The 22,799-nt window shown below is 44.4% G+C and overlaps 1 protein-coding gene across 6 annotated transcripts in view; it reads left to right on the top strand.

Moving 5' to 3' along the window:
- The window catches only part of CSDE1 (cold shock domain containing E1), a 99,304-nt gene that overhangs the window by 18,243 nt on the left and 58,262 nt on the right, over positions 1-22,799 (top strand). For 3 of the 6 annotated variants that reach the window (XM_029573207.1, XM_029573210.1, XM_029573206.1), the window contains exons 3-5: positions 317-476; positions 19,784-19,903; positions 22,296-22,494. In XM_029573207.1, the coding sequence (XP_029429067.1) occupies positions 351-476; positions 19,784-19,903; positions 22,296-22,494 (445 nt within the window). In that variant the 5' untranslated portion in view covers positions 317-350. The remainder of the gene's footprint in view (positions 1-316; positions 477-19,783; positions 19,904-22,295; positions 22,495-22,799) is intronic. The other 3 variants (XM_029573209.1, XM_029573208.1, XM_029573212.1) reach the window with 3 other exon arrangements.

Genomic DNA, 22,799 nt, shown 5'->3' with positions numbered 1-22,799 from the left:
AAATTCATTGTTTTGTTGATAGAATTGATTCATATATTTAAAGACCTATGAATTATAGCCAGTTTTCACTGTTTCTTGAGCTGCTTTGCTTTTTTTCCTTTCTGCTTTCAGCTTCCTTTTTTTTTTCTGATTTCAGTGGTCTTGTGTGAAACCTATACAATAGTCTAGTTATGTGCAATTGCACCCTCCTGCCCCATGTAGGGAAAAGCCCCCTTCATTTTAGGACCGTCTCAAAAGTTCTTTATCTGAAATGAGTGATGGATAAGTGACACATGTAAATTGATCAGGTTGTCTTGTTTGATTTTATTATATGCAGCATTATAAAATTAAGTTGAAACAAGCGTAGAAATATGGCAAGCACCTGGAAAGAATTTGTTGAGTTTTCCTTGCCGTCTTCTCCCCCTACTGCATACGTTAGTGCCAACCTGGGCACTGCATCGTCAGTCGGACTGAGTTTATCACCTTATGGCCATTCAGTAAGTTTTTTTGCCATACTAGCACTGTTCTAAAAACTGAACCCCAAATAGTGCGTAAGCAAGACTGTGGTTAAAAGTCCTAGTAAATCTGTTTCTTCTACATACTGGATTTCTGTCAATCAGCTTGCTACCAAATTTGCAAAATACTTAAATAGCAAAGGCATTTTTTATGTAGAAACAATTGTCAGGTGCACATAAACAGGAGGACAAAAATTATGGGGGCTTTTTTTTTTTTTTTTACATTAAATGTGCCTTGTAACATGTTGAGGCAGCTTGAGGTTTCATTGAGAGAAACCAGGCACACCAAGATAATATATTAAAAAAAAAAAAATTATGCATGTAGTTCAGTTGCAATCTAACATTTTGGCCTTCAGCTTGCATGGTCTTCAGGGGTACTGGTCAGCTGTTAAAGCTGAGGACCAAAAAGCTTGATTGCTGATCAGGGACACATAACTTTTAAATATTGGTGCACTTGGTGCTTTTCCCCATGGTTTAATGTTGTCTTGATTCTGGCTTAATTGGTTTCAGTTGCATTTTTTGGGTGTAATTGTCACTGTGTGCCCTTTAGCTCCCACCCTAGCTCGACACTACAGAGAAGGGGTTTCTTTCTGTCTATAAAAGGCTCATGTTACTCTGATCCCATGGTGGTTTTTTTTTAAATAGCCTTTACCCCTGTATTCATTCTGTGTTAAATTGGCATTCTGTTTTTAGCTTGGAAGCTGTGAGCAGACTAGTTAGAGGGCAAGAAGCATCCAGCAGAGGCTAAAAAGCCATTTCTCTATACCATTTTAAGAGCCGCCTAAGGAGTCTTAAGTGTTTGTGTGACTTAGGTTTGCAGATGATACAGTGCTGTTGTATTGCCATGTTGGGCTTTGAGGACTTTATTCCCTTTTCAGGTTGAAACCATGCAGAAGTCTTTTTATAACTCTTCCAAAGTGCTTAAATATAGGATAAATACAGTTCCTTGTTTAGGGAAAGAGTCTAAGCCAGTCCAACTACCCTATTGCATGCATGGTGTGAGTTCAGTTTTTCCTAGGGCAGTCTATTTTAGATTGCTACTGATCCCACATGGTGATGCAATCTTGCTGTTAGGGGGAAACCTGGCTCTCCTTTAAGGAAACAAAAATCCATTTAGATTAAATCATAAATGAAAACCAGTTAGTGTTAAATATTCAAATACAGAACATTACATTCAAGTACGGTTGTGGCAAACTAGTGCCTTGAGATTGGAAAGCACCATTGCCAGGAACAGGAGCCCACAGTGCAAGTGCCATTTCTTTTGCAAGAGTGAGGTTGAAGGACCTCAGGCTGCGCAGACTGCCAGATTAAAAAGTCTGAAAGCCATGGTGCAGTATTGCTGTATTCCTGTGGAAGATTTGCATAAGTATGCTGAATACTCTTTCTGTATGGCAGCTCAAATTGATTACTAGTTAGTTATGTTGTTGAGTATGGGGAGAAAACCCCCCAACATGATACATTCCATAGCAATATTTACTATCTGAGCAGGAGGTGGGGGAGATGAGGGAAATGCAATTTATGGAATAGAACTTTCTGGCTGTAGCCCCTATCTTGTGGAATAAGTTCCCACTTATACTCTGGTTGGAGCAGAGCTTTTACCTTCTTAAAGACTTTTTCCATGGTAAAACTACTTGAGTATTTCAGTATTAGTAATGGTTGGTTTGTGGAAAAAGGTGACGTGGTTTTTACTATTTTAATTTTTTAATGTATGTCCTGTTTTATGCTGTCTTTTGTATGTTAAAGTTGTAAATGTTATATTGTGATTTTTAGGCTGTAGTTTAGAAAATTGGCTAAATTGTGCAGCAGTTCATTTTGTACAGTCCAAATCAGCAAGGTTCCATAGTGTGCTACTCTTCACACCTTGTTCATGAGCACAAGCAGATGCTATTTGAGATCTAAAATCTCAAGCTGTTCATCTCAGCATCATGTTCTTGACATTCTCTTGACAGAATCTATCTGGAGATGGACTGCTCCCATGTGCCAGTACGGAGACTAAGGAGAAATCTCCTTGTAGCTGTGCTACATTTCAAAATCCATAAACAAGTGCCACAGAGCTTTACTCTTTCAGTAAGGACTTATTAAAGTGCCAGTAGGTGGCCTGGAGCTCCTCTGACTCGAAACCCATTGTTACAGATTTTTGATATGGGCATGGTAGCAGTCTAATGTACCATGATCTGGATAGCCATAGCTGATAATCTGAGAAGATGCTTTACCTTCCCTGATCTGATGTCCTGAGGTGATCCTGCCAAATGTCAACTGTGGAAAAGCAGATGACCAGCTCAGGGCTGTGATGAAGACAGGTATAGCTCCTGATTGATGTGAGCCAGGGCTTTGAAAGTGCAGTTAGTCATTTGACTTCTATACCGTTGTCAAGAGAGGCTGACATCTGATTCACTGAAGAATCACTGCCTCCTAGCTCTCAAACTGAGTATATGCATTTAAGGAAATCTAATGATTCTGCTCTTGAGCTGGACTTGAATATACAGCAATCATCCTGACATGGTGGCTTTCACATAGCATCTCTAAGTCTTTGCAAACAGTGTGACTACCTTGACAAGTGTGCTGAATCACTCTAGCAGCCAGTTAGCATGAGATGCTGGATCAGTGTAAATTCTCTGGAGAAAATGTATAGCAATCTCCTCTGAAATCTTCCTTAAAACGGTTGACATTGTGTGAACAGCCATTGTCAGATGGCCATGTCCTTGCTTGGGCAGTGTAAAACTTCCAGAGCCAGATGTGCTTGCAAATTCTGGACAGTGACCCAGAGAATGGCCCAGACTCATCACCACAGCAGTTTCATTGGATTACTTCTCCAGAGCCGCTGCACATTTTAATGGAGGGCCTTCTCCAAATGCTCACATTATCCTCATGCAGGTCTTCATCTGATATTTGGCACCAGGGAGGCAGGGGATGACTGTCTTGGAACCATTCCACTGTTCAGAAATGGACTTCTCTGCATCAGTGTAAATGGGATCTCTTGCTGCCCTGAGATGGTGTGACAAATTGAAAGGGACCTGCACTCCTGAGCAATGAAAACTGAATATGATGATGCCTCAGGTACAGAGGAGAGTGCTTCTTGAAATGTGATCAATGCCCTCTCCAGTAGAAGGTATAGAGGGGTTATGGTCCATATCACTTGGATTTCAGGAGGTTCACTTGGATGGAGCAACTCACTTCTCTCCCCCCCCCCCCCCCCCCAACAAAAGAAAATTGCAGGTGTTAACTCCTTTTATTCCCATTTCCAAGCTGTCTGTTCCACCTCAACCACACACTTAAATCCAAGGGATATTCTGGCTAGAACAAGGTATGCAATACTGAGTTGGTGCAAAGTTGTCTAAGGCTAGCATCAGGTCTCAGAGGCCATTTTAAGTAACAAATTATCTGGCAGATCTCAGACCCATTTTTTAAATTATAACTTAAAATAATTTGTATTCTGCCTATTACCAAATCAGATTCCAGGCAGAGATAAGCAGTGGCTTTTCTAAATCTACCTGAATAATGATTTTATTAACTTTTTTTCTCCAGGAATTTGTCCAAAGCTTGTTAGATGTGTTGACCATATTCCCTGGCAGCAAATTCTGCAGCTTGATTGTGTTGAGTGAAAGACTCATTTTGTTCTAAATCTGCTACCTGTTTTACATAGTACTAAGATCAGAAACAGTCTGAATAGGTAAATAAATGTCTTCTATTTACCTATTCCACCCCAATTAGGGTTTTATAAACCTTCATATCCCTGCAGACTTGCTGCTTCCCATTTCTAGATAATTTATGAATGTTAAAATAATACAAGTCCTTGTGTAGTGCTCCTCTAATTATCTTTCTCCATTGGGAAAACTGATTTAATACTGCTTCCAATCTTTCTAACAAGTTAACAGTCCATGACAAGGCATCACCTACTATCCCATCACTTTTTAAGAACATAAGAAATTGCCATGCTGGGTCAGACCAAGGGTCCTTCAAGCCCAGCATCCTGTTTCCAACAGTGGCCAAACCTGGCAATTTCCCAAACACTAAGAAGATCCCATGCCACTGATGCAATTAATAGCAGTGGCTATTCCCTTCAGAAGAGCTTCTCATGAAGGATTCAAATGCCTTTTGAAAATCCAGATATACTATCAACATGTTTAACACATGGAAAAGAGAAAAAAAAAACCCTGGCAGATAGTAAGGTAATACTTCCTATTGCTAAATCCATGTTGGCTCTTCTCCATTATGCCATGTCTGTCTGTCTGTCCATTTTGGCTGGCACTAACAGGAGGCTTGCTCATCTAGCTTTCCTGAATCACTGTGGATCCCTTGTGTTTAAAAAAAAACCAAAACAAAACCTATACGGATAGCCCCTAAGGCAGCAATAGTGAAACAGGATATTTTGTCGGGAAGTATCTCGTTTTTCACTTAAGCTTCAAAAACTATATTTAAAAAAAAAAGTTTTGCTTCATTGCTGTTTAAAAATTAGACCAATAATTAAAAAAAAAAGACCCTAAAGCAAAAAATTAAGGGAACCTGATGAGTGGTCCCAATATTTGCAGAGGGTGGTATGAAGGTCCTTTTAAAAATTAAAGTTTAAAAATTTTTTGGAAACAGTCTACTTTGATGTAGATCATTCTTTCTCTCTCAAAACTAAAATTTGTACTGCAGTCACGTTTGGTAATGGTAACTTCATTTAAGTGCCATACATTCTAGCTTTTCAGTCATTTTTAAACTTCCGGCATTCAGATGCAGATAATAGTGTGTGTTTAGTCACAACTTTGATTAGCAGTTAATACAAGTAAGTTGGAATCCTTCATATTTGTCTGCTCTATATTAAATTCCACCTGGGCTACTTCAGCCTTTGCCAGCATCTCATTGTTGGGGTAGTCTAAGTTCCCTGTTAACACCAGTATCATTTAATTTCTCCCCAAACAATATACTCTAGCACTAATTTGGCTTTCCCCACAAGATTTGGTTTAACAGCTGTTGTAGCTATTTTTAAAATGTTAGTGCCAGTAGCTGGGTTCCACCCTGACTGAATGCCCCCCCCCCCCCCCCCCCAAAAAAAAAAAGTGCCTAAGTTCCTAACAAATCTGAAGCCCTCTTCCTTGCATCATTATCTCATCTAGGTATTGAGACTCTGGAGCTTAATCTGCCTGAGAATGCAACCCTGGAGGTTCTGCATTTCAATTTTCAGAATTTACCTTCCTGCACTTTTGTGTGTCCTTGGTGCCTAATGGCAGTAGACTGTCCCCTCTGCTTAACTGCTGGAGGCTCAAACTGTGGGCCTGCATGTAGTTGGAGAGAGGAGTGACAAGGTGCTTTGATGCCTTTGTAATTGGAGATTCCTGCTCCCAGATGTTGCTCCTCTGTCCAGGCCCTTTATAGCATTGATTTCTAATTTCATCGCTTGGTGTTCCCAGTGCAATACAGAATTGCTTAGCTCCTTGGGGGACTGAATCCCTTGTTTTCCAGAGTAGTTCCCTCTTCTCCCCCCCCCCCCCCCCCCCCCCCAAGGTGTTTCCATACACCTCTATCTGCCCCAGGCCTATCTGCTGCTGCTTGTTTTTCTCATCCCCCTTCGCCTCCCCTCATGAGTCACTGGATTAGAGCTGGAATATTGATGCTTCAGAGTTTCTTCTGTGTATTGTCATCTTCTATGACCCATGTTTTGGAGTTAAACTTGGAGGGCAGGTGATTTCCTCTGAGCTCTGGTAGCACTAGTTCAATTGCCACAGTATCTGAAGCTACCACTTCTGTAGTGACCTTAACAGAGGCAGCTGCCTCTGTTAATGAGAATAGCAGATCTTTAATTGATAGCATATGCATCCTTATCCTCTGTAAGGCAAAACCTGTTTGTCATCTTAGTGTGTCATTTCTTGGTGTGCCTGAGGAGATAACTACTTGATACCAGAGTGATGTTATATAAAGTATAAGAGCTGATGACATTGGAGGTCCCTTTTGTCAAGGCTGGTTTGACAGTCACCTGTATGGTGAGAGCAGGCTGGGTCACTCTGGGATTTATGGTGATAGTGACAGATGTCTTGAGGTCATCAATGGGACAGGTCCTGGCAGCAGTAACAGGACTGGGACCTCTGGAAGCATTCATAACTGGGCTAGCAGTGGCAGCTGCAAGTACTGGGATGAGCGTTTGAAAAGAAAAGCAAGGGAGTGACGGACTGGCTTTTTTTTTTTTTGGCTTGGGGAGATGCTGCCTCATGAGAAATGCCTTGCCTCTAAACAGTATGGTGCACCTCCTCATATAAGATCATGAAGGAGCCCCCTTCTCTCCTCTTATGTGAAGGATTGGATGTGACATGGACTTCTGTCCTTGTTCCGCCAAGGGTATTGCAGAGATGGAAGAACATATAGCCCCTTATTTCAGAGGCCTAAGGTGATTTTGATCTTGCTGGGTGGACTGACTTGAACCATTTGTTTTTCTTTATTTGCTGACATTTACTGTTTTACTATGTGTGTATGAAGAACCCTTCTATGATGTGAATTATTGCTGTATGACTGAAACTTAGAAACATGATGGTAGAAAGACTATTCCCATACCAACTGTTTAGCTTTACAATCCCTAGCACTCCCTTAAATTGTTTTATATCCCATGCTTTCTTGAATTCAGATATTGTCCTGGTCTCCAATACCTCCACTGGGAGGCTATTCATGCATCCACTACCCTCCTCTTAAAAAAAAAAATATATATTTATGGCAGTCTATATACGTTCACCCTCAACACATGACATTCTTGTTCTAGAGCCTGTTTCCCAAAAAAAAAAAAAAGGCTCACCACCTCGGCATAGGCATTTTGGAGGTATTTGCTTCATCTCCCTTATCCTGCCTTTCCTCTAGGGTAAACAGGTTTAGATCTTTGTCCCCTTATGCTTTACAATGGAAACTACTGATTATCTTTGTTTCCTTGCTAGACCTGTCTAGAGGCAAGGCTTTATGGAAACCGAGAACTGCAACTTCTTGCTGGTGTAAGCAAGGCATTTCCAGGTTTTTCTCTCGTTTAAAGTTTTCTCAGTTTTTAATAAGGTTTTCTCCACATCATGATGTTGGCCAGTGCCTTGTCTAGACACTCCTTATACCAGTGATGTTGCTGTAAAGCTCTGTCTGTATTTGCCCGAGCATTGCAGTTCCGGCGGCATCCAGTGAGCTCTCTGGTCCTTGAAAATCCTGGGGAGAGGGTGTAAATCTCACACCGGGCCATACCCATAGCCGCAGCAGTTCTCCAAGGTGAACTGCCTATGGCATGGTGGAGGGTGGCCCGGTATAGCAGGATTCAAGGAAAAAATTAACAGAGAAAACTACACTTCTCCATACTTCCTTCCTTCTGGTTTAATGCCTTTATGTTGGCCTTGAAATAGGCTGCATACATGGCTGCACCCCTGATTGATTGTTTCTGGATTAAACGTTTAGCCTGCTGAATTATAAACCAGCAGGTGCTTGAGTCTGACTAGGGAGGGCCCCTTGCATCTATCTGTTCATGAGTGGTCTTGAACTGCTTTCTGTCCAGAGCCACCAGCCATTGTGCCATATGTAGTTGGGTTATAGGCAGGGGTTGAGGATGAAACCCATGTTTGTAAAATGCCAGGGGTATGGTTAGGGGCATTAATAAACTCTGGGTGATACAGCTGCCTTTTGAGGTGGTGCTGGCTTGAACTACTTCAGCTAAAGGCATAGCCAAGGTGGGAGCAGCATTCAGCACAGTATCAAGCACTGCTCAGCAGTTTCCTTGGAGGAATTGCTGCCCCAGCCTTATACAGCAGCAGCGATACCAGCGCATGCTGTGCGGAGAGCTTCCCCATTGGTCACTCTGATCTTTCTCAATGGTGAGGTCCCCCCTCCTCATTTTTTTACAGTGCAAATTATTTTTTAATTTAGCATGAAGTACTGTGCTCCCAAAAATTTCAGTTAAATAGGGCATTGGTGAGAAGAATAAAGGGGGGGGAGGAGCTTATCCCCCCAAAACCTCAGCTATAAACCCCTCTTTCCCACCCTGCCAAAGCTCTGGTGCAGGTTGCTGACAAGTTGCAGCAGGTATCTTTTATGCTTTAGACGTGGCTGCAGCACCCCAAGAAAACCCCATCAAGAATTCTGGGAGTCCAAGTATCAAAAAGTAAGATTGGAGTGGGAGAGGAAGAGAGAGGCTTCTCGCTTGCCTGCTCTAACAGTTGCCATGGGAGGATAAACAGCTAAACCCTACTTAATCTGAAAACCAAAACCCTAGTGTTTTTGTTTTTTGTTTTTTTTTAAAATGTGAAATGGAAAAGAAGCTAATGGGATGGTAAGGCTATTCCTGATACTCCGGGGACGGTACATACTAGGGATGTGAATCGTTTTAGGACGATTAAAATTATCGTCCGATAATTTTAATATCGTCTTAAACCGTTATGGAACACAATACAATAGAGATTCTAACGATTTATCGTTATAAATCGTTAGAATCGTGAGCCGGCACATTAAAACCCCCTAAAACCCACCCCCGACCCTTTAAATTAAATCCCCCACCCTCCCGAACCCCCCCCAAATGACTTAAATAACCTGCGGGTCCAGCGGCGGTCCGGAACGGCAGCAGTCCGGAACGGGCTCCTGCTCCTGAATCTTGTTGTCTTCAGCCGGCGCCATTTTCCAAAATGGCGGCGGCCATAGACGAACACGATTGGACGGCAGGAGGTCCTCCCGGACCCCCGCTAGACGTTTGGCAAGTCTCGTGGGGGTCAGGAGGCCCCCCACAAGCTGGCCAAAAGTTCCTGGAGGTCCAGCGGGGGTCAGGGAGCGATTTCCCGCCGCGAATCGTTTTCGTACGGAAAATGGCGCCGGCAGGAGATCGACTGCAGGAGGTTGTTCAGCGAGGCGCCGGAACCCTCGCTGAACGACCTCCTGCAGTCGATCTCCTGCCGGCGCCATTTTCCGTACGAAAACGATTCGCGGCGGGAAATCGCTCCCTGACCCCCGCTGGACCTCCAGGAACTTTTGGCCAGCTTGTGGGGGGCCTCCTGACCCCCACGAGACTTGCCAAAAGTCCAGCGGGGGTCCGGAAGGACCTCCTGCCGTCCAATCGTGTTCGTCTATGGCCGCCGCCATTTTTCGCCGCCATTTTGGAAAATGGCGCCGGCTGAAGACAACAAGATTCAGGAGCAGGAGCCCGTTCCGGACCGCTGCTGTTCCGGACCGCCGCTGGACCCGCAGGTTATTTAAGTCATTTGGGGGGGTTCGGGAGGGTGGGGGATTTAATTTAAAGGGTCGGGGGTGGGTTTTAGGGGGTTTTAATGTGCCGGTTTTTCGATTTTTCGATTTTTCACGATTTTTCACGATATTTTACCCCCCCAAACGGCAACAATACGATTCCCTCCCCCTCCCAGCCGAAATCGATCGTTAAGACGATCGAGGACACGATTCACATCCCTAGTACATACTGCCTTCCCCACCAGTGCAGAGGAATGTATACATGCCACACAACTCCAAGTAAGAGATGAATACTTTAGCAGACAATTATTGGCCTAACCTAAAGACCTGGGAACCATAAACAGCAGGGAAATAAAATCATGCATGCAGTAGGCAAAACCAGGACTGGCTCAGCTTGTTCTTGACATGGAGGTTGTGTGGCTGACTGTGCTAGGATAGAAAGATTACACTTGCTTCTGCCCACAGGGAAAGAGAATTGGAGTGTTACCTTGACATGTTTAGTAAATATTTTGGTTTCAGAGGATTGTTGATCTATCAGAAAACTAAATTTCACCCAAAAATGTCTTGTTTATGCTTTTTAAAATAAAATCTGATGAAGCAAGCCATGTAGCTTCCTGATTAGTATCCTTTTTTTTTTTTTTTTTCCCTTCTGAATTGCCTCATAATGACTTTAATTTTCCTTATTGTAAATAGGGCTGATTTCATATCATCCACCTGCATCTCTGCAGTATTCTCTCTGGAAGCTGCCAAATTGGCCGATTTATCAGTAGCTAATGTTGCTGAGTTCTGTAGCTATGCAGATAAGAGCTGGCCCACCTAACAGTGACTTGCAGTTTCTACAGATCTGGCATGCTGCCGGACCTAAGGCATCTTTCAGATTTGGGGAAGGGCTGCAGTCAATGGCTTTCTTCAGAAATTCTTTAAATATTCTGGAGAGCTTGTGTGTTAAGAGTTCATTGTAACACTTTATTGTATTGGAGAAGAACCAGTAGTTGAAGCTCAAGTTGAAATTTTGTGCAGGCTACCTTGGAGAGTCTTGATATTAGGTTGGCGATTTGGGATGCCTTGTGGTCCAGACGTGCTGTGGCTGGGATCTATGAAACTAGCCTTGCACCTGTGTTTAAAAAAAAATAAAAAAAAAAAAAAAAAATACATGTAAGGGCTTATATAGAAAAATGCGCAGCTTCAGAATAACTCAACTTCTCTTTTATTTGTTGCAAAAGGGATGCATACCAGTCATCCTCACCTAGAACCTTCATTATTGACACGTTTAAAAGAACAAGGTAGCAGTGGTGACAGCAGTGTGAGGGGGGAAAAAAGGGCTTATTTTGAAAGGTGGGGGAAAATGTAAAGATTTCTATTGAAATCTTGGTCTTATTTCAACAGGTGGCATGCTATCTCTGAAATATTAAATATTTGTCTTCCATAATTTTGTGATGAGCGTCATCACTTCCAGCTCCAAATTGACTGCCTAACTTTTTGCCATTGCATGGACTTAAATGGGGCAATACAATGTTACATATAAACCAACCTTATGGAACTAGGCATATACTTCTCATAAAAATAAATTGCAAATGAGAAGATATACATGGATTCCATATACTGTGTTGATAAAGTGGGCCCCTAATATAATTGTAGATCTGTTTTTATAACTTTAGTAAATACTAATACATGAACTCTGAACATCCAGTTTTAAGGTGCCTTGCATATTTCTAGTGACATGTTTCCCCCCTCTTGCTTTGGGGCAGGCACAACAGGTGTCCAATGATTCAGATCTGACTGCAACAGCTGAAGAAACCCTCTCCCAGAATTTAGTCAGTGTAACAAAAAAAAAAAAGGAATCTTTTCCTAGCATGTAGCAGATGTACTCGGGACCAATGGGTATAGTGTGCTCCTGATAGCAGCTGGAGACTGATCAGATTTCAATTTGACGTCAGCCCTAGTACATATATCCCTGTAGGATGCCATGCTCTTCAGTACTTTCCGTCTCCATAGCAGTTCGGGACTCTATACACGCTTGCACAGCGTTCGAATATTCTAACCAAAGAAATCCAAAACAAAGAAGAAAACTTAATCTACAGACGAGCCCTGCTCTCCTGCGGTGATACCTACAAGTCCCTCCCCCAGTTGAGATTCCTGAGGTGATTTCTGTGATCCCTCAGAGGTAGGCCTCTGTCCAGCAGCCGGTTCTCGGCATGGACTTAACCCCCGGCAGCTAGTGCAAAATCAAGCGCAGCGGCAGCTAGTGCAAAATCAAGCGCGGCGGTGAAGGTATTTTTTTTCCCCCCCCCCCCCCCCCCCCACAGCCAGAGACCGCCCGGAATGAGACCGGGAAACGCCAAGACAAGGTAAGGTAGAAAACTTCTTAAGTCTCCGAGGCTCGAATAGCCACACAGATTGCCAGCCGGCAATCCTTACCAGGATTAGACCCCGGTTCAATACGAGGGCCCTCCCATGTGGATACCCTCAGAGGTGGTCGCCATATTGGCCACTTGGTCGCCGTCGCCATTTCCATTGATTGCCGCCCTGTCCGCTGATTCGTTCTGTGCACATAGAGGCGAGCCGTGCGCACAAAATCACTTGTGCGCACACTGGTGGGCGCCAGGCGCACAGCCACATGCCCAACTGTGCTGGGCGCATAAGTAAAAACCCGTGCGCAGAGTGGCGCGCACATCTCTCTACATGCGCCTCCGACCTACACGCACAACTTCGGTGCAACCGGAGCGCATATCTGAGCTTCCTGGCGTACGCTTGAACGCACAGTTTCTTATGGCACCACCGGACAAGAAGCTTAAGGCCCAGGGCCTCTGCCCAGCATGCCACATTAGAGCTGCACGGCATGAAGAGGCCACAGCCTTGTGTATACAGTGCGAGGAGGCCCTGAGAGATCCAGTCTAAGGTCCTCCCCAGTTGATGCGGGGATCTGGTTCCACCGACAGTACACCGGACCTCACTACTTCCAGCGGGAGCCTCCTTCAATCGGGGCTTCCCGGAGACGTAGTGCCTCTCAATTTAGACCTAGCATCTTTCTCCTGGGTAGAATTCTTCAAAGGCCTACATCCCTTCGTCCACATGCAACCGGTGCCTACGATGACACAGCCACAAACTTCCTCGGAGGACCCTAACATCCCGGGACCCTCTAAACCCAGCGAAGTGCTTCGCCTGCCCAAAAAGCCCCAGCCCTGAGGACACGGACACCTCGGATGAAGGTCAAGACTCCCTGGAGGAAGGAGAAATCCCTCCAGGAACGGAACCCTACCGAACCATGAAGCGGTTCTTCGCCAAAGACTAGCTTTCAGACCTCGTGGCGGACAGCTTGAAAGAGCTTGCTATTCCAGGCACAAGTGCTACAGGGGAACCAAAGACTAACCCCCTCCTCGAGGGACTCAGTCAGACTACCTGCCATTTCCCTTTGCTGCAAGCTGTTCAACAGCTGATTGGCCTGGAATGGGACTCTCCAGAGGCCACGTTCAAAGGGGGGCAGACCCTGGCAGCCACGGACCCTGTGGCAAAAGATCTCTTGGCTTTCCCCAAAGTGGGTGCCATGGTCTGTGCAGTCACTAAGCGCACTACCATTCCAGTCGAGGGAGGAGCGTCATTCAAGGATGCCCAGGACAGACGTCTGGAATCCATCCTCAGTCATTCCACGTATTAGCTATGTCGCTACAGATCGCAGCCTGCCGTGGTAACATGCGCCTGTTTATCAAAGATCAGGAACGCCACCACACCCGTCGAAGCACTAGAACCAGGTGTACCATTCCTCACGTATACGACCTCCGACCTGGTGTGCACAGCAGCCAGAGTCTGTGATGTCAGCCAGAAGGCAACTCTGGCTCTGAAGCTGGTCAGCCAAAACGACTTCCAAGACTAGACTCACGAGAATGCCCTTTAAGGGAACCCTCCTGTTCGGAAGCAAACTGGAAAAGTTAGCTGACTAATGGGCAAATCCCCAGTACCGCAGCTACAGGAGGACAAGAACAAGAGAAGCCAGCGCCCCACCCCCGAACACCTAAGGGCAGGGTATCACAGCACTTCAAACCATACAAAAATACATATCAAGCATCTCTCCCCACAGGCAGGGGCCAGTCCTTTCGGAACAAACACAGCAGAAGGGGAGCCGGCTCTGGCCCAGGCCCTAGCCGTACCCCACAATGAAAATCAGCCGCCCCATCCACAGGAAGAAGCCATAGGGGGCAGGCTTGCCCTATTCTACCAAAGATGGGTCGACCTTCGGACAAGTGGGTCCTAACCATCATTTGAGGGGATATTATCTGGACTTCCACAACATTCCTCCGGACAAATTTGTGAAATCTCCCTGCCATGACCTCTCCAAAAGGAGGGCAGTGGAAACCACACTGACCAAATTGCTCGCCTTGAAGGCCATAATACCAGTGCCCATGCAACAACAAAATACTGGGCACTATTCCATCTATTTTATTGTTCCCAAGAAAGAGGGTACGTTCCGACCCATCCTGGATCTCAAGTCCATCAACCGTCTCCTGAAGGTCCCTCGCTTCTGCATGGAAACCCTACACTCAGTCATAAGAGCGATACAGCCGGGAGAATTCCTCACATCCCTGGATCTGTCAGAAGCCTACCTGAACATCCCGGTCCACCACGAGCATCAGCATTTTCTACGCTTCACGATCCTGGACCGCCACTACCAGTTCCGGGCACTACCCTTCGGGCTAGCCACAGCTCCCCGAACATTCACCAAAATCATGGTTGTAGTGGCAGTGACACTGAGGAAAGAAGGAATCCTCGTACACCCATATCTGGACAATTGGCTGATCAGAGCAAAATCCCCAGAGGAAAGCCAGCAGGCAACCAACAGAGTCAAAATTCTACTGGAGAACCTCGGGTGGGTGGTCAACACAAACAAAAGCTGTCTGCAGCCCTTCCAATCTCTGGAATACCTGGGAGTCAGGTTCGACACTAGACAAGACAAGGTTATTCTGACTCCTACAAGGAGAACAAAGCTGATGAACCAGTTGCAAAACCTGTTAATCAGTCTTTGCTCCAGGGTGTGGGACTACCTCCAAGTCAGTGGTCTCATGGGCAAGAGCGCACATGCGGCCCCTACAGCGCTCCCTGCTGTCACAATGGAATCCGATGTCCCAAAACTACTCCGTTCAACTACAGCTCCCAGAGTAAGTTCGAACCCAGCTACAATGGTGGCTACAAGAAGACCACCTGAGCAAGGGTGTAAGACTATCCCTGCCAACCGGGATCCTGCTCACCACGGATGTGAGTCTACGAGGGTGGGGAGCCCACTGCCAAGAACTGATCGCCCAGGGGCAATGGGACAAGGAAGAGTTGGGATGGAACATCAACTGACTGGAAGCACGGGCAGTCGGGCTAGTCTGCCTATGGTACGGGGCGAATCAGTTGGACAATGCCTCAACAGTGGCCTACATCAACCGACAGGGAGGAACCAGAAGCCAATAGGTGTCCCTGGAAATAAACCCCTAATGGAGTGGGCGGAATCAAACTTACAAGAGACCTCAGCCGCCCACATCGTGAGAAAAGACAACATCACTGCGGACTACCTCAGCAGAGAAAGTCTAGACCCAGGGGAATGGAGGCTGTCTGTCACAGCCTTCCAGTTGATAGTAAACGGCTGGGGAAAACCAGCCATGGACCTCCTGGCGACCCGGTCCAACGCCCAAGTTCCCAACTTGAGTCGCAGACAGGAACCACAATCCCAAGGGATCGATGCCCTCGTCCAGGTCTGGCCACAGGAAGTCCTTCTATACTCCTTCCCTCCGTGGCCGCTACTGGGCGGGATCATCCGCAGGATAAAACACCACAGGGGCCCAGTACTTCTAGTGGCCCCGGACTGGCCAAGAAGGCTGTGGTACACAGACATGCAAAGACTACCGACAGGGAGCCCCCTCCCTCTACCTCCACATAGGGATCTGATCCTCCATAAAGACCCAACTCTATTCTCTCTTACGGTCTGGCCATTGAGAGGATATGCCTGAAGAAGAGCGGATACTCGGGGGCAGTGATTGACACTCTGCTCCGAGCATTCAAGTTTTCCACATCTCTGAAGAGAGAGCGGTTTTAAGTGGTGTACCACAAGGATCGGTGTTGGGACCGGTCCTGTTCAATATCTTTGTGAGCGACATTGCGGACGGGATAGAAGGTAAGGTTTGTCTTTTTGCGGATGACACAAAGATCAGCAACAGAGTGGACACGCCGGAAGGAGTGGAGAGAATGAGACGGGCTCTAAGGAAACTGGAAGAGTGGTCGAAGATATGGCAGCTCAGATTCAATGCCAAGAAGTGCAAAGTCATGCATATGGGGAGTGGAAATCCGAATGAACTGTATTCGATGGGGGGGGAAAAGCTGATGTGCACGGAGCAGGAGAGGGACCTTGGGGTGATAGTGTCTAATGATATGAAGTCTGCGAAACAATGCGACAAGGCGATAGCAAAAGCCAGACGAATGCTGGGCTGCATAGAGAGAGGAATATCGAGTAAGAAAAGGGAAGTGATTATTCCCTTGTACAGGTCCTTGGTGAGGCCTCACCTGGAGTACTGTGTTCAGTTCTGGAGACCGTATCTACAAAAGACAAAGACAAGATGGAAGCGGTACAGAGAAGGGCGACCAAGAAGGTGGAGGATCTTCATCGCATGACGTACGAGGAGAGATTGAAGAATCTAAATATGTACACCCTGGAGGAAAGGAGGAGCAGAGGTGATATGATACAGACTTTCAGATACTTGAAAGGTTTTAATGATCCAAAGACAACGACAAACCTGTTCCATAGGAAAAAAATCAGCAGAACCAGGGGTCACGATTTGAAGCTCCAGGGAGGAAGATTCAGAACCAATGTCAGGAAGTATTTCTTCACGGAGAGGGTGGTGGACGCCTGGAATGCCCTTCCGGAGGATGTGGTGAAGACCAGAACTGTGAAGGACTTCAAAGGGGCGTGGGATAAACACTGTGGATCCATAAAGTCAAGAGGCCGCCAATGAAGAGTGGGTGACTCGCCAGAATGACGGCTACTGCCTGGAGACAATACCCTTATTCAATAAACATACACATGCTTACTGTGACTCCAACATCGCTCTAAGCTTCAACAGCAAGAGGAAATGTGGAAAAATGGATTTACACTCACAAAGAGGGGAGTAGCTGGCTTGTTACGGCGGTTACTACCCCAAACCAAATAAGCCTGATGCTTCACCTTCAATGCATATACAGCATAGTTCTCTGCTTCAACGGCAGGGGAGAAGAAATAAGGGTTCGCACTCACAAAGTGGGGAGTAGCTGGCTTGTTACGGCGGTTACTACCCCAAACCAATTGTGTCCGATACTTCACTTTCGATGCATATCCAGCATGGCTCTCTGCTTCAACAGCATGGGAGAAGACTGATACATCACGCATTTCCAGCATAGCTCCCTGCTTCAACAGCAGGGGAGAAGAAAAACAACCAATAAGGACTGTATAACATAGTCTGGGTAAAACAAATAAGCAAGGGTGTAGCTTGCTTATTGCGGCGGTTACTACCCCTACTACCCCTAACTAATCAAGCTAGATATTTCAATGGTGGGGGTGGAAGGGAAATAGAACCAAGAGCTAAGAGAAACAGATAAGTATGAGAGAAAAAAACATGTGAGGCTTGCTGGGCAGACTGGATGGGCCGTTTGGTCTTCTTCTGCCGTCATTTCTATGTTTCTATGTAACCTACATACAATTATGGAGAATATTCCAAGCCTGGTGTGAAGACCGCAACATCCTCCTGCAGACAGTCAAGATCCCCACAATTCTGGAATTCCTGCAGAACGCCTTATAGAAGGGGTTGTCTCTCAACTCCATCAAAGTACAGGTGGCCGTGCTGGCCTGCTACAGAGTTAAGGTGGAGGGCAGCAGCCTAGCCTCTCACCCGGACGTCTCCCGCTTCCTGAAAGGGGTCAAGCAGATCCGACCACCCGTAAAGTGGCCGGTACCCTTATGGAATCTCAATCTAGTCTGACTTCCTAGCAGGAGCCTCCTTCAGACCCACCCGCGGTCTGTCCCTCCAACTACTAACTTTGAATCTGCATGTCTAGTGGCAGTCTGTTCGGCCCGTCGCATCTCAGAGCTCCAAGCACGGTCCTGTCGAGAACCATTCCTTAGGTTCACACTGGGATCTATAAAGCTACATACGGTCCCCTCCTTCCTACCAAAAGTGGTTTCTCACTTCCATCTAGCTACCATCACCAGACGAGCATAAGGACTTGGAGGAATCTCATCGCCTTCGCCATCTTAACGTCGGCAGATTCCTAATCAGATACCTGGAAAAGTCGGAATCTGTACGAAAGACGGGCCACCTCTTCGTCCTTCACAGCGGGAAGAAACAAGGAGAAGCAGCCTCATGGGCAACCCCAGCCCACTGGATCAAAGAAGTTATCAAGGCGGCCTATGTAGAGGCAGGCAAGCCTCCATCTCTACAGGTCAAGGCCCATTCCACTAGAGACCAGGCAGTGTCTTGGGCGGAAACCAAGATGCTGTCACCTGCCGAGATCTGTCGGGCAGCGACATGGTCCTCCATTCATACCTTCTCTAGATTCTATCGCCTGGATGTTCTGGCTCGGGAGGACACAGCATTCGCAAGAGCAGTACTAAGTGGGCCATGGGCAGCCTCCCACCCGGTTCGGGAGTAGCTTTTGTACATCCCATTGGTCCTGAGTCCATCTGCTACACGCTAGGAAATGGAAAAATTGCTTACCTGATAATTTCGTTTTCCTTAGTGTAGACAGATGGACTCAGCATCCCGCCCACGGCTGCTGACAATCACGGAAACTTTGGGGGACAATCCCTGAGAACAAGACAAATACAGGTAAGCCAAGCCTTCCTCTAATTAGGACACTCATACCTACCAGGTGTCAGCGTTTCTTGGTAGAGTGCACTGGCAGTCTCCAGCTATAACCACATCAAGTTATTTAGTCACATCCACAATTGCTTTTCGAAGAGAATACTGAAGAGCATGGCGTCCTGCAGGGGGGGGTTATATGTACTAGGGCTGACCTCAGACTGAAATCTGATCAGTCTCCAACTATCAGGAGCACACTATACCCATTGGTCCTGCGTCCATCTGTCTATACTAAGGAAACAAAATTATCAGGTAATTAATTTCTCCATTAATTATACTGTAGGTGTGGCACTTCACTAGAAATCTGCAAGGCATCTTATACAAGCTCTACATCCATTTTGTATTGACACTTAGTAAAAAATTGTTTAAAAAAAAAAAAAGCAAAGATGTCTGATTATATTGGGATATGTTTTGATCAACACAGTGCATGGGAATCCATGTATATCTCACTCTGTTTTTGAGAAATGTATGGCTAGATCCATAAAGTCTGTTTTGTTTTTTTTTTTTCCATAGGCAGTAGATATGTAACATTGTATCTGTAGTTTTTCTAACCTGTAAATTTACATTTGAATAAACTTTATAAAGACAAAATATGGCTTTATTAGTCTGATCAGTCTTGTTTGAAGATTACAACTGCAGTTAATGCACACTCTATGGTAAGTACTAGACTACTGTAGCATTCTTCTAATGCAGCAGTATCACAAGACTATCCAATGAATCCTACAGACCACCTTCATAAATTTGGCATGGCTCTGAAATGCACTGAAAAAAAATTAAGCAAATAGTTGACTAAAGCAGTTAAACGCATTTGTGGTTTACCCAGTAAAAGGCAACTACAGATTGTGACTTGCAGGTAGACTGAATGCAAAATTGCTATGACTTCACTAACTTATCTACATATTTAAGCTTTTTATACAGAGTGCTGCGACATTCTGAAGGTGAACCCTCTTCTGTTGTAGAAAGCTTACCATCCAGTGAGTTATCTAATAACCACCCCTAGACTTTTATTCCTTCATTTTCTCCCTGCTGGAGGTCGGCCATCTTTGGGTTTGAAAACGGCAGGTACCCTCAAGTATTGTGGATTAATTAGCTGAGCATATATGGAAAGTGACACATTTATAAACTTTTAGAGACTTAGACAGTTTTTTGAATGAATTAGTGGTATTTTGAAGGTGTAACTTATTTTCCACAATTTTGGATTTGTTTAAAACAATAGTAAGAACTGACTGTAGTGTTAATATTGTACACTATGTGTTATCACAGCTGTATAAGATGGAGAGCCTTTATACAGTGTCACCAGATCCTCCCCCTCCTCCTATGTCTTTATCTCATTCTTCATCTGGGTCTAAAAAACAGAAGAGGACCCCCCTGTATCAGAGATCTGTAAGTCAGGGCAACTTTTTTTTTTTTTTTTTTTTGCATGCCTTAAGGTGTGTATTAATAGCATGAGGACTTTGAAAACTTTCCAAGTGTCTTAACTTAATCTGATGCTGTAATCTTAAATTAAAAATGTAAATTTAGTATCAAACTGATCATGCTAGGGTTACTGACCTACCAATTCTTTACCCCCCCCCCTTTTTTTTTATTTGTACGTGAATCTCTGAAAGAATAAATGCCTACTGGCCTTGTAGGATAGTTCATGTCTAGTTTCTTGTAGAAATATAGGTGCTAAACCGGCTGAAGAATAGTTGTGACTGTTCTTGTGTATGCAGCACCCTACTAAGTATGGGATTGAGTTTACCACCCATTTTTCTGCTAAAATGGTATAAACAGTAGGGATGTGCATTCATTATATTTGTTTTGGCAGATATGCACATACCTCACCAACTTTCTAGTACATGTGGGAAAACTGATGGTATGCATGTATTTCATTATTAAAAGTACACGCATACTTTTTCCCACTGGTACTAGAAAGTTGGCGAGGTATGGATGTGACAAATGCACATCCCTAACAAAAAAAAAAAAAAGGGTGGGGTTTTTTTTTATCAAGTTGGTGTCTGTTTTGAGGAATGAACCATTTTAGTAGACCTGAATGTTTGTCCCCCTGCCTTTTTCTCATTTTGGGTTTCTAGTTCAATTGGATGCAGCTTCTACAGGGGCTGTAGTGCATGAGCTGACCTTCTGGCAACAATTTTATCTTCTGCCTGTCTTACCCCAGCCACTGCAGAAATGATCCTCTGACCATGATCACAATTTTGTCTGACCACTTGGTGTTACCATTGTGTGGTGGCATTGCCAGTGGCTTGAGAATCAGAAGCTAGGTTTGCAAATAGAACCCAGCTTCCTTCTAGGGCTACACACAGAGCCACCATAAATTCATCAGTTGGACTCCAACTTGGATCTTTAAGTATTTCTTAGCTGTATAAAACTGGAGTGTCTCTATCAAATTACTTTTTGCCTTTTTCTCTTAATTTTGCTAATAGGCTAACATTGCTTTCCCTCTATTCCGTGAGTTGTCAAGCGGAAAAAAAAGCCAAAAAGTAGGTTCCTTAATAGGGATGTGCAGCTGGAAAACCTTTTTGTTCTTGTAAAATGTTTCCATATAGTGTATTCTAAAAACAAATCTACCAATACACATCCTCCTTTCTTAAACTTAATCAGAATAGGTTTAACATTCATTGTATTGTTCTGATTTTTACTGCATAGTTTGCTAGTGAGAGAGCTTCCTAGTGCAGCTTTGAATAATCAGTACTGTATTTAATTTGCTTTGTTTCTATACACTTAAATGTGTAGAAAAGTGAATATAACATGGCAATGCATGCAGTAACTGTCTTGAGCATGGTGTGGTGGTGAAACCAGTCTCTTGGGTGCTGTTGGTTATCATTCTGAATTTAATGTGATTAATGTTGAGCTTTCGAGCTGTGTGCTTTGTGTGTCATGGGATATTTATACCACTTGAGATATAGATAGAATTTTTTTTTTTTTAATGGAGATCACAAACCACCTTAGTTCTCAAAATTTGTTAGGTAATTAGACCATATTTATAAGAAGAAACCCTTTTGCTTACTAGAAGCAGATCTAAACATTTTGTAGCTACAGATCTGCTTTCATTAGGACAGACCATATGAAAGGTGCAACTGCTTCTATAGCAAATTTTTTTTTTTTTTTTTTTTTTTTTCCGGTGAACTAAAATCTAGGCTCCTTTTGGTGTTGAGTAAGCTACTAGGAATAGGGTGCTAGTGGCTGGATCCATAACTCACTAGCATATATTCCTCCAGAACCTTGTTCTTTCCAGAACAGAAAGTTGCAAACAGAATAAAAGTCTTTATATGCAAACATTCACAACTATATAAATGTTCGTGCTTTTTTGTTACGAGCTTGTTTAGTTGCTGATTTTTGTGAATGTAGAAATATTTAAGCAGTGAGTACATTAACTGGATTGTGTGGCCATGCAATTGATCTATAGCCTTTATGGTGGTTTTATTGTCTTCATATCATTGGTGTAAAAGTACTGTTTATATGTTGGGCTTAATATAAAGTGCAGGGCAGGCTTCCCCTCAAACCTTTTAAATCTTATTGAAGAAATCCCAGTTCTCTGCTTGTCTTTACGTGTCTAATTCTTTGTCTGCTTTCTGCATTTTCGCTTTACAGCTAGTGTTAAATTGAATGGTAAAAATGTCTTGTAAGTAAATTGAAATGACTTGCCCTCAAAAACTTCTTAATTTGAAGTTCAGTGCTGGTGCTCACAAGCAGTGAGTGCACACAGCAATTGACTGAGGCATTTGAGGATGGGGAGGCCACATCTCCAGTTACTGCTGTTTCTCTACCTCAATAGATGAGTTTTGATCCAAGCCTTCTCCACAACAATGGCCACAATGGGTACCCCAATGGTACTTCAGCAGCACTACGTGAAACAGGAATTATTGAGAAACTGCTGACATCATATGGGTTTATTCAATGTTCTGAGCGCCAAGCAAGACTCTTCTTCCACTGTTCACAATATAATGGTAACCTGCAGGAGCTCAAAGTTGGAGGTATGTGCAAAGCACCTTCCAGTTATACCAGAACTTCACTGGCTTTGCTTTACAGTGCAGATTTCTGGAAACACGTTACAATATTCAGTATATTAGGCACCTCCCAGCTGGTGACTTGAAGGGACAAAAGGGTTTTTGGTGGTGAAGTCCTAGGTATGACTTGGTTCCCGTTCTTGCTGTAGATTTCTGGGTTGTCTTAAATTTTTAAGGGACATTCAATGTTGAAGTGTGGCTTGATATACATTTGCCATTTCAGTTACAAATAGTTTAAAAAAACAAATTATAAAAACCCCAACCCTGATGCT

The sequence above is a fragment of the Rhinatrema bivittatum genome, chromosome 12, assembly GCF_901001135.1.
Source record: "Rhinatrema bivittatum chromosome 12, aRhiBiv1.1, whole genome shotgun sequence".
Taxonomy (NCBI): domain Eukaryota; kingdom Metazoa; phylum Chordata; class Amphibia; order Gymnophiona; family Rhinatrematidae; genus Rhinatrema; species Rhinatrema bivittatum.
The sequence above is the reverse complement of the archived record's forward strand: the minus strand, read 5'-3'. Positions and strand labels throughout refer to the sequence as shown.